We start from the raw sequence: 12,807 nt of genomic DNA on the forward strand, positions 1-12,807 counted from the left end.
TATGGAATCTTTCTTTATGCTTCTAAAACCAAGCCAAGTTCATTATCCCCCTTATTACTCCCTCCGTCCCGGAATATCTGACCCATTTTCTAAAAAAAAGTGTCCCAAAATAACTGAGTCATTTCAATTTTCAATACAACTTTCATCATTCCCAATACAATATAACTCTAATTAATACTACTTTCATCATTCCCAATACAATATATTCCACTTTCCCCTTTATTTATATATTTTTCTTAATCTGTGTGAAAAACCAAACTGGCTTAGATAAAACGGGACCGAGGGAGTAAAATATTCTTATGTTATTTGTGCTTATAAATTACTTCAAAAACTCACTTCACAAATATACACAAAAAAATTATTATCTTTGCAACATCTCATTGTGAGTTATCATGTCTAGGCCATTGGAACCACTTTCTGTGGGAAGAGTAATAGGAGAAGTTGTTGACATTTTCAATCCAAGTGTAAGAATGAATGTGACATATTCAACCAAGCAAGTTGCAAATGGTCATGAGTTAATGCCTTCCCTTGTTATGAACAAACCAAGGGTTGATATTGGTGGTGATGACATGAGATCTGCTTATACTTTGGTAAGTTACTCACTCATTCATATGTTTCAAAATATAAGGTTTCAATTATTTTGTTTACCATATGTTACATTAGCGAAGTATCTATCGGCTTTGATGATTTGGAAAACCTAACTAACTACCTTTATTAGTATATTTATTTCCAAATCATGTTTTTTATCATTGTTCTTTTCAAATCAGATTGAAGATCAAACTAATGAGACCTTCAAGTAAAAAAACTAAATAAATGAATAAATAAAATATTTTAAAAGTAAAAAAAATAATAACAAAAGGCAAAGATGAGAACCGGTTGAACCAACTGCGGTTTAACCTGGTTAAATCCAGTTCAATGAGAATAAGGTATAATCGTAATCAAATCAAACCGAGGAACTTACTGCTTCCCGCTTAATTGTTTGAACTAACTGGTTCGGTCCGATTTCTAAAACATTTGTTATAGTGGCTAGAACATGAGACATGAATGCATACATATATATATGTTTTTATATATTGATAATAACATAGGATTAATATACCAAATGATGGAACTTGTAGATCATGACAGACCCAGATGCTCCTAGTCCTAGTGATCCACATTTAAGGGAACATCTCCACTGGTTTGTATAATAAAACTCTCTTTTTCATCTCTTTATTTATTTATTTTTTTGTATCAATTTATTCCCTCTTATCAACTTGGTGTTATCAATTTGCCAGGATGGTTACAGATATTCCAGGTACCACAGATGTCTCTTTTGGTTAGTCCCTCTCTCTATCCTAGGATCAATATAACCTTAATTAATTATTCTCTATATTTGTTAATCTAAGGATTATTACTTTTAGATATACTTTTACCACTAAGAACTTGAGGATTTAAACAACTTGAGTTCAATTGGAAAATCAACCATGAGGATTTTAACATTTTCATAATTTATTACATATGTGCATGGATATGAAACTAGTCTCAAAATAATGTGACATAATTAAGTCTTCAATTTATATAATAAAAATCATTGAATTAGAATTGTTCATTTATCAAACCTTTTTACAACCATACATGTAAATTGCATCACACAAAATGTAACTTAATTAAAAGAATGGTAATTATAATTTAATTTTTTAACAAAGGGAATTAACTTTGATGCAGGAAATGAGATTGTGGAGTATGAGAATCCAAAGCCAGTGATTGGAATCCATAGATATGTCTTCATCTTGTTCAAGCAGAGAAGGAGACAAACAGTGAGATCCCCATCTTCTAGAGACAATTTCAACACAAGGAGATTCTCACAGGAGAATAACCTTGGTTTACCTGTTGCTGCAGTTTACTTCAATGCTCAAAGAGAAACTGCAGCAAGAAGAAGGTGATCAATGAAAAAATGGGACATGCACCGTTGGTGTAAACTAATTTTAAACTGACGTCCAATGAGAATCCAACGGATACAAAGTGGAGTTACATTACGTGGCAATAATGTGAGTTCTCGTTGGATGTCGGTGTGAAACTATATTTTACGCCAACAGTGCATCTCTATTAAACTTGTTATCAATTAGTGAAGCTGAAAGGATGTGGTGAATAAAACTTGTTTCGGTTTAATATATTTTCTTAGGGTTTGTCATTGTTGAAATAAGGATATAGATTTTTGTTGAAATCTATACTCCACTCTATTTTTTTGTCTATTTCTTAGGGTTTGCGAAGTGGTTTGAGGTTACGATTGGGACTGCTGCATCAAAGTTTTCGATGTTTATGTATTGTGGTCGCAACTATAATCGCAAATTTATATTCGACGATAAGTTAACTATATGTAATATTAAGAATTGTGACGTGGTTGCGATCGCGATAGTTCACAAGGAACCTTAGAGCTAGCTGGTGTTTAAAATGTGGCACATATTTTTGATGTACTTTGTAGTTTGTACTGCTTGTAAGTTATTGAATTTGTGGACCAAACAATGCCTTAAATTTGTTTATTTCTGGAAATTAGCTTATAAAACAAATCTTCTTGGAAAAGAAACATCAGAATTATTCTATTTTTGTTGCAGATGTTGAAAGCTGGACTTATTTTGTAATGTTTGCTTTTTACTAAGAATAAGAAATAGAGAATACAAGAGATATTCTAACTTATGAAGAAAAAAAATTATAAGTTTTGGTACAAATGATAAAATTAGTACACTAATCTAAGAAAGAGTTTCCGACCTATATTTCCACCTCTATATTCAAATCATTCGCATCAAACTATTTTAATCTTAGCAACCAAGTCTTCACAATCTTGTGATAAGTTTCTATTGCAACCATCTCGAACCGTCACTCCTCGTTCTCCTCTGACGAATACCACAACCCTACTCCATCACGACAGGGTTGCGAAATTGCAAAACCTTGAACAACCTTTGTGGGAGCGGATGAACGAATATAAGATCTAGGATTCTCCTTTTGCTCAAAATGACTCGGAGAAGGGTGAGTTAATGACGATTTCAAAAAGGGAAAGGTATGGTGGCGAATGTCCATTTTTCATTCAATGAGATCGTTAGAATGTCTCAACTTTTTAGCCAAATTCATACTATTAAGTATCAACTAAAATTTTACAATCGAGATAAAAAAACAATCTGATTATAGTATGCACTACATTGAAGAACCGTCTATCAAGAATGAGAAAAAAAGATCGAGGGGGCCTTCATTATGATCCATACCATCTTTGGGTTTAAAGTGTGAGTCATTTTGTCCTACATCGCACGTGAATATGGGTAAATATATAACAGTGGTGACTCATTAATCTAATGTCTTAAGATTTTTGATGGAGATATATGTATAATGTATCCATCTGTTGTGGTCCTGAAGCATTGGGTTTGATGTTTCTCCCGTCGCCTGGCGACTCCCCAACAACTCACACTCAAATAGTGCATCTTCCAATGAAGGAAGTCTCTATCATTCTGGAGACACGTGCCCCAACAAGAGGTTTAAAACTATCGTTGATAACACTCAAAATCATGGTTAATTACGTTAAGCAGATGGTTAAAGAGACACTTGTTATATCCATTAATCATTCGTTGAATGTAATTAACAATAGGAGAATCTTAACCATTTAAATTTTTTGTCAAATTTTCATGTCAAATGTATGCGTCAAAACAACACAACTTTATTAAAATGGAACAATCGTACGTCCAGGTTAAGGAGAATTCCAGATGAATAAAAAAGTGTATTCCTCTGTATTGTGAGTATAAATGGAAATGAAGCACATGTATATGATTGCTGAATTATATTCTGTCTTACATGTCTTCAAAAAGTGTGACTTAGATGTGAATATATTCTGTACAAAATCATAGAAAGAAAAAAAAAAAAAACTAAAGCTAAGGAAGGGACAGAACACAAGCAAAATACCTAATAATGCCCTTAAAGGAAAGGTACGTGTCTACTTTTCCATGGATACAGATAACAAACGTGCCAACATATAATTAGTTGGATTTGATTGCTAATAATTTGTGAGAGCAAAGAATTTTTCCAATCCCTGAGAAATTGGACAATATTGATAGTAAGACTAAGTAACATGTGGGGTAGTATCCAACTAGCCATACATGATTCAGCATAATATACTTCTCCATGGCATAAACATGAACATGCACTCTGATTGATCACAGAAAAAAGTAAGGTAATTTTTTGTTTGGTAGTAGAAAAAAATGAAATTTCTTTAATTTTACTTAGTGTCTATTTGCTACAACGTTTGCAAAACGGTGTTTGATGGAAAAATCACGTTAACGAAAAAACTAGTATTTAGAGCTTCTTAAAATTGCGGCAAAAAGTATTAGGAAGCATGCAAACGTACTCTTGTGTGTTGCAAACGGGAAACCAAACACACACTTATTAGTCTAAATAGCGAAGGACACACACACTCGAGAGTTTTCATTACAAACAACTACAATTGCCACATATAATTAGACCTTCAAATCACACGCAAGAAAATGGAGATGAACTTAACTCATTAGAACGAGTTAAGATCTCCCCATTTCCTCTCTTCATTTATCCTCTCCATTACTATAGTTCTTAAATGTTTGCGAGTGTATAAAAAAATTTGGACTCATTTAATGCACACTTTGCATTTATATTTCCAAAACTATAGCAATGGAGACAGAGGAAAAGGGAGAGGATCTTAATCCCCAATTATATTATAACGATGGAACAAATGGAGACAAAAGAAAATGGAGAGAATCTTAACCCGTTGGTGAATCTCCTTGACCATGCATAAGAGTGTTTCCCCTAATAAAAAATTTATTTCATAAAAAAAATGTTCATTAGCCATGATTCTAAAATGCAGTCCTTAATTGCAGCCACACTATGATCACAAACAACTGCAGTAATCACATTAAAGAGTGCCTCAGGGGCACTCGTTAGCAAGACCCTATTAAAAATCACTACATAATAGCAAGAAATATTGATATATAGGCAAGAAATATCACTGCAATTGAATGGTGGCAGCTACTTTTCTATCTTTCAGTTCATTTTCACAGATTAAAAGGTGTAAAAAGTGAAATAAACTCTGCATGGTTTTATCTTCTATGGTGTTAATTCCATCTTGAACTTAATTAAGTTTCCCACAGCCATTTCCATGCAGACTATAAGCATAAGTTACTGAAGAAACAAGCTAAAACAAATGAAAAAAAAAAAATGTACTACAAAGCTAAAAAATTGTATGGAAAAACTCACGAACACAACAATTTAGTACTCAAATTTGTTCTTTATAAACCTATAAAAATTCATGATAAACAAAATATACAGAACCTCCTACTAATCTGATAAATATGCTAAAACAGAAAGGTACTTTAGTTTTTGCACTCACCCAGTCACCACCTAAAACCTATCTTTTATATTGCAAAATGAAATCCAATTGCAATAACAACTAATTTTACAATTTCTCTCTAAATATCATAACTGATAAATAAAAAAGAGGAATGCTGAAACGCAAGAATATTATCTTTCACCAAGTATGCAGACTTTGCAGTAAAACAGAAGCAAAGAAGCTTGGTTTCTTCTTGGTATATGCATCCACTAGATTTCACTATTTGAGGTTGCATAATAAGACAACTGTGGACTTCACTGTTGATCTAAGACGGTAAACTGCATCCACACATGATGAGAAGAGTTAAATATGTTTGAAGTCATAATTTTATAAGTGCCTAAAAACATATTTAACCATAAGAGAACGATCATATACTTGCCTATTGAATCAATCATGCATTTATTTCTGAATTACATTGGTTCTCCCTGCTGCAACTTCTTCTACCCCAAAACATACTTGAACATGTTGTTTTCACCAGTTTTGGTCCTTCCATTTTATCCTGATCTGTTGCCGAAGCTTGTGAGTCACGAGGTGATTCGTCTTGTGTTTCATCTTCACCGGGTTCAAATGGCGGACAAGGACCATCATTGCAAGTACATAGAGGAATTGCTACAGATGGAAATGGTGTACAGGTGACAGGGCAAAGCATCTCGGAAGAAACAGAAGCAACCCGGTTTTTTCGAATTTCCGATGTATTATGAGAAAGAGAGGATTGATCTATGTCACGTGGATGCTGTATGCATGGTGTACACATGCTGAGAGACGCGTGCAATTTATTTTCTTTTGGTTGGAAACTTGGTAACTTGACGAAAGAGATAATTCCATGTCGACAAAGGGGACAAGGGACAGAACCAGGAGGGCCATGCATTTCAGAAGAAACGTTGGCTGTAGAGCAAAGATAGAGTGCACATCTTACACAAAGCTCATGCATGCATCCTGCATGGAAAAAGTCTTGAGATCAGTTACACTAAGCATGATGTTTAAATGTAAGACAAATGACTGTTAGCATTTAGGTAGATAAGTCGGCGCATGACATAAAAAATATGAATTTAGGTCTATGTTTGGTACATATTAAAAGTAGAACATATAATAGGATATAAGCTTTATAAAAAATAAAAAATAAAACTAAGGTGGAACAAATAAAAACTAATATATAACATGGTCTCCCATTCCGTTAGGTCCATGTGTAAAATATTAGCTTAGCATCTCATAAAATACGTTTTCCGTTTAGTTTAATAATTCTTCAAATTTGGATTGGACCTAACTCAATGTCTCCCTATTACAAACCGGCTTGTAAGGTGAGGAACGTCTCCCACTCATAAACTCATTTACAAGTCATATTTCATCAAATGCGGGACTCTTAATACTCCCTCAAATTAAAGACTAGACATCTAGAGTGTAACCTGATAGTGGATGACTAGACATCTACAGTGGATAAGCTTTGATATCATCTTAAAATTTAAACTAGGCCTAACTCGTCCTTTCAAAACCAGATTTACCCTGTTTTCATAAGCTCATTTTTAGAAGTCTCCCACTAATAAACTCAGTTTTAAGTCATATCTAATCCAATGTGGGACACTTTAACAATAATATCAAAAACTCAGCTTCCCGTTCTCAAAGAGAATGAGAACCCTCCTATCTCTCTCTCAAAACATGGGATTATAACATTATGGGATGATATATCTGACAACGCATTTTACTCATTTTAAGAGAACTGCAGTTCATTGAATATTTTCATGTAGATAAGCAACAAAATATACAGATATTCAAAAGTTTAGAATCCAGTACCTTCTGCGGCCACTGTACATGGCCTCTCCAGGCAGACAGCACAGAAGTCGATCTCATTAGCTGAGGTTGTAGGAGAATGCAATCCACATTCCCTGCAGTAATCCAAATCAATCTTATTTCCATTTGCATCAGGAGAAGATAACAGAAATATTTAGGATCAGACAACATCAAGAATCATATAACAGGGAAAATAATTGTGCTTCGAGAATCATATAATAGGATTACACAAATTCTATGATTTTCCGGAACTCTAGACGTTCCCAATAATATTTCTGGAACGTAATCTGAGAAGATCGCATATCCTAAATGAAGTTTTTTTTTTTTTAGACTTCTAACTCTATCTCAGCATTTCTTCCTAACCAAAAACAAATCCCTTATCATTTCTATTGTGTGCCAGTTTCACCGGTTCTCATCTTCAACATTGCTCCCTGGTGCAGTGCTGGTGCTTTCTCTTCCTTGGTTCATTGTTATACAACAACTAAAGGCTAGTTTGGAAGAAATGACTTGTAGATATAAGTTTTAGGGGGTTTTAACCCAAAAAGTGGGTTTCAGAGACAGGCGTGAAACCTGGGCTATGAACTACAGCTGCTACGTACACAAAGTGGGAGTGCAAAATCACAAAAATCACATTTTTAAGGTATTGAGTGGCAAACCGATTCTGCACAGGTACAGACTCGGGTGTAGCCACCAAGATCAGAAAATTGTACGATCCTACATGCTGGATCCCGATTTTGACTACCATGATGCACGTCTATTTTTCACATCATCCCAAAACTATTTCGTTGTTTTTTTTTATGATAATTACAGTTCCCAATATTTTGCAACATTATTTCGATAGCTATTCCCGTTTGTAATTTTTATTATAGATTTATTGACTATAAAAATACCTGGCTATGTTGAGCACACTCATGAGGGGCAAAGACAAATAATTTGAAGTAGGGAATGATGATATGATGGTATCAGAACTCGGTGCCAGTAATGGTTCAAGCCAGTGACGCCCCCACATCCTAGCAACATCAAGTGGAAGCCACCTGAGGGGAAAAATTAAATTCGTATCATTTATGTTATAGAGCTAGAAAAAAATCTGCTTCAATTTCCATTCACAATATCTTACCCATTGCAGTTCAAAGCCATCCGAGTTGCACCTTTTGAAAGCAGGATCTGAGAAAATAAGAGCATCGTTAAAAGATTTGGGGCCTGTTTGGATTAGGTTATTTGAGCTTATCTACTAATATAAACACTTATGAAACTATTTGGGAATTGGGAGAACTAATGGAAACAGTTTATGACATGTCTATAAGCAGTTTTCAGCTTATTTCCACAGGCTCTTTAGGATAGCTTATGAAAACATCTTATAACTTATATGATTCAGTTTGACTTTATTTTATCTTTAGCTATAGGAATAGTTTATGCATAAGCACTTATGCTGAAAGTGCTTAATTAGGCTAATATAAGAGGAAAACCTTAAAGAAACTCTTACCTGACAGCATTTTAAATTTCCGCCACAAGCAGCATAATGCAATGGAGTGCTTCCAGCACCTATATTAATCATAGCACATCGGTAATTTTCTGGTAGGAGGGAAGAAAAAAAAAAAACACATGCTTATCATCATCTTCAACAAAAGATTTACCTATTAAATCCATTGATGTTCCATAATGATATGTTGCAGCTGATGCATTTGCATTAAGATCAAGTAGCAGTTGTACACAATCGAAATACCCGTTCAATGCAGCCATATGAAGTGCAGTAATACCTGCATCTGCTGTCTTGTTTACAAACTTGGACAATTCACTGCACCGGCATGAAGTAAATAAATAGCAAGAATATAATATCGAAACACTATTCACTGCACCAGCATGAAGTAAATAAATAGCAAGAAATTATTGAAACACTATTTATAGTCAACATGGTTTTAAATTGTTGTCCGTAACCGCAATAGTGTCTGTAGTATAAAATACTTTGAGAACTCTAACTGCAATTTTAACTGCATCGGTCATATTTCTCCGTATTTCGCTGAAACATAAAAGTTCACAGCATAACCGCAACCACAATTTAAAACCATGATAGTCGGGCTTTAAATCATTAATATAAACTAAATCTAAAAGAAGATCAATGTAATGAAGACTCGAAGAAAAATTAAGCATGGCTTTTGCAAATAGTATTTTTATCAAATAATTGTTACTTGTTACTGTAGTAACTAAATGTGTGAATGCATATGCGTAAAAATGTAGAAGAAAAAAACATGAATGTACTAAATGTTAAGTTTATTGAAATGAAAATAAAGATCATTTTATGATAAGCATGTCAAAAACAGTGAAAGTATATAAGTCATACAACACTATCAGCTAAACATAAAATATAGGATGAAATTTACACGATGAAGAGGAATGGCAGACCTTTGTTCGTTTTTTCTTTTTGTATTTGATCCATCACCAACATCAGCATCCAGACGAGCATGTAGAGTTTCATAAGGAGCACTCGGGACCAAGTCAGCCACCACAAGTCTAATGCATCTTACATGCCCACTAACAGCTGCAAAGTGAAGAGCTGTCCTCCCACTTAGATAATCTGCTTTCATAACCTGTAATTTAATCTAGTTATTTTTGACACACGGTCATCACAATACGCCCTATCTCAACTCAATCAAAATTGAACCCAATCGATACGAATTTCTAGTGTGTGTGTGTGTGTGTGTGTGTGTCTATTTTGGACATGAATCTCATCTTGAATCAGATTCATTACAATGAAAACACGATTCACTTTGATGAATTTTCATACATTCTAATGAATCACTATTCACTACCAAAACTTGGTGTGGCCAGCCTTTTATTTGTCAGATTTCTATATACAGTCACTTTTCTTTTGTCCTTTACTTTATGACTTGAACCGTGAATAATTTTGAGATTTGTAGATGAAATCAGCTTATAATTTTTCTGTGTCAAGTAGTTTTACTTAATAATAGAATTTTATTGGTAATTTATCTTACGATTCACAATAAGATTCAATTCACGATTCAGAAAATAGGTAATCCAATTCACAATTTGAATCTTGATTTGATAACCATGATTCTCAGAATGAAATTTTGACCATGTAAATATGAAAATATACTTAAACACGAAAATCCAAATCCCACCCAACACATGCTTTCAACCTTCAACTTGTATTGTTCATCAGATATTATAACTGAAAGACTGAGAAAAGGGACGGTAATACTCACATTACATCTGTAGAGCATAAGGGTTTGTACAACTTCCCAATGACCATGTCTACAAGCTTGCATCAAAGCTGTCTATAAATAAAGGATCAAATTAAACCGAAATTAAAATCTCATTTAGCAAATCATATTCTTAGGCAATCATATATATGTAACAAAAAGGAGATTAAGCATTGAAAGAATTTTTTTGAAACCTTCACATTATCATGCTGACATGTTTTGAACAAGAACCAGATCCACTGATCTGTCAAGAATCATAATGCACACACCAATATGATACTCTAAGACAAGGTAGGAAAAAATTCTCTTAAAAATGTAACTAGCCAATTTTAGGACCAAGACAATGGATATATTTCCAAAAAGTCGAAAACTAAGTGATAAGGGTTTTGTGAAATCTTCTAGTTGAACAGTAATCACAATTGATCGCCATTATCCCTTTAATTGCAAGAACTAGGGATAAGAAATGACACGGCGTTACTCCATTTTTCAACACTGGAATTCACCAACCAGTATTAATCATATCCAGGTTAAAATAAAGGTCTCCGACCACGACTTATGCCACAATATAATGGTTTTTTTACGTTGCCAAGACTGCAATGCAATCGGGATTAGGGCCACATCAAACTACAATTCTCCGCAATATCAAAGATCGTGACGACCGACTTTCAAACCGTTATCATATCATGAAAATTAGTCAAATCAAACTCAATAACAATAAAACTTAAATCAATCAAACCACCATATATAAAAGAAAACCGAGATATGATGGAAATTAGTCCAAAATATAATGGTTTTAATGTAGCCAAAACCGCAATGCGACCTGGATTGGAGCCGCATCGGCTGCATTTGCCTACAACTCTCCTCAATATCAAAGATCGTGACGACCAACTTGAAACCATAATCATATCATGAAAATCAATCAAATCAAACACAATAACCATAAAACTTAAATCAATCAAACCACCATATATAAAATCAAACAAAAAGTGCCACAAAAAATTAAAATTTTACCTGCCCACAATAGTTCCTTGAATTCACATCAGCTCCTTTTTCAAGCAACAATGCCACAATCTAACAAACACACCAAAACATTAAAGAATCAAAAAGGGTGTTAATCAAAATGGTAAAATTAAAAACATAAACTTTAAGACATGAAAAGACAAAGAAATCAAAAGGGTATATTCAAAAACCTCATTATGACCCTTAGAAGCTGCAAAATGAAGAGGTGAATTAAGACCACCAAAAGTTGAGTATTTTGCAAGACAGGGATTGAATTCCAAAAGCATCTTTGCTTCAACCAAATCACCATCTCTTGCTGCAGATACCAACCTCTCACCAGAAGCTGAACAACCAAAAGAATTTCCCATCTTTCTGATGAAAAAATCTTCTATGCAAAACAATAGGGTCAATAAATATGCAAAAAAAATTAATGGGGTGTTTTTAATTTGAATAAAAATGAAAACTTTATAAGCAAAAAAGTTAATGGGGTGTTTTTGATTTGATGAAAAATGAAAAGTTTGATGTGTGAGAGTGATGTGGCAACACAGAAAGAAACAGAGACAGTTGTGTCTTTTACTGATGGATACAAAAAATGAAGGTGAAACTGAAAGGTTTGGAACTTGGAAATTGGAATGTGTGGGTTATTGTTTGTTAATGGTGTTTTTTGTGTGAAGGAAAAAAACAAAGAGGGAAAGAGAATGAAGGTTCACTTTACCTTCTTTTCTTCTGTTTCTGTGTTCTTTGACTTTCTTGTACTATTGTGTTTCAATTTGGCCTCTGCTTTTGTAAATTATGCTTAAATTTTCATTGATTCTATTAATATTTCAAAATAATCTCTGTAATGGTTTTCAATTGAATCTTTGTCTTTATGTAAGAAACTTTTGACAAAAACAAACAGTATTTTGAAATATGGGTTAATGGTGTTTTATCCTCCTGTAAAGGTTTTACATTCTGTAAAATAATTTTTTTTATTACCCCCGTAAAATATTTTTGTTTTGATTTCCCCCCTAATAGGTCATTCAAAAACCTGAATTTCTGAAGAAAAAAAATAAAAAAATTGGTTTTTGAATGACCTATTAGGGGGGGCAAATCAAAACAAAAATATTTTACAAAGGGGTAAATCAAAAAAAAAAATATTTTACAAGGTGTAAAACCGGAAATGACTATATTACAGGGGGTAAAGCACTATTAACCCTTGAAATATTAATAAAGTCGGGAACTAATTTGAGAGTGACTTACAAATACAAAAGACTAATTTGGTGGTTTACTCTTTTTCTTCTCTCTTTGTTTTAAATGGACGATTATGCAATTAGACGATGAAATTGAACTTTGAATTAGTCGATTTTTGAATTGGATATATTTTGTTAAAACAAAAGTCTGTGTTTTCTTTGTTTTAAAATGAGTGATTTTGTTTGACTATAAATA

At 33.5% G+C, this 12,807-nt stretch overlaps 2 protein-coding genes across 3 annotated transcripts; one reads left to right on the plus strand and one right to left on the minus strand.

Moving 5' to 3' along the window:
- Window positions 1-345: 345 nt before the first annotated feature.
- LOC146916231 (CEN-like protein 1) lies at window positions 346-2,566 on the plus strand. Its single transcript, XM_085718346.1, has 4 exons — window positions 346-590; window positions 1,119-1,180; window positions 1,278-1,318; window positions 1,708-2,566. The coding sequence occupies exons 1-4, from the start codon at window positions 393-395 to the stop codon at window positions 1,923-1,925; spliced, it is 519 nt and encodes a 172-aa protein (XP_085574472.1). The 5' UTR covers window positions 346-392; the 3' UTR covers window positions 1,926-2,566.
- A 2,692-nt stretch (window positions 2,567-5,258) lies between these two features.
- On the minus strand, window positions 5,259-12,068 carry LOC146916232 (E3 ubiquitin-protein ligase XBAT33-like). Of its 2 annotated transcripts, none has more exons than XM_085718349.1 (11): window positions 11,574-12,068; window positions 11,395-11,454; window positions 10,387-10,458; window positions 9,566-9,750; window positions 8,800-8,960; window positions 8,649-8,707; window positions 8,283-8,329; window positions 8,056-8,199; window positions 7,169-7,260; window positions 5,760-6,316; window positions 5,259-5,658 (listed from the first exon to the last, which is right to left on the minus strand). In XM_085718349.1, exons 1-10 carry the CDS (start codon window positions 11,748-11,750, stop codon window positions 5,772-5,774), a joined length of 1,542 nt encoding a protein of 513 aa, XP_085574475.1. In that variant the 5' UTR covers window positions 11,751-12,068; the 3' UTR covers window positions 5,259-5,658; window positions 5,760-5,771. The 2 variants fall into 2 exon arrangements, with proteins under 2 accessions (XP_085574475.1, XP_085574474.1); XM_085718348.1 differs by having other exon boundaries at window positions 5,756-6,316.
- Window positions 12,069-12,807: the final 739 nt, after the last annotated feature.

This window comes from Medicago sativa, chromosome 6, assembly GCF_051527215.1.
Source record: "Medicago sativa cultivar Bolivia chromosome 6, Bolivia_mono, whole genome shotgun sequence".
In the NCBI taxonomy this organism is placed as follows: Eukaryota; Viridiplantae; Streptophyta; class Magnoliopsida; order Fabales; family Fabaceae; genus Medicago; species Medicago sativa.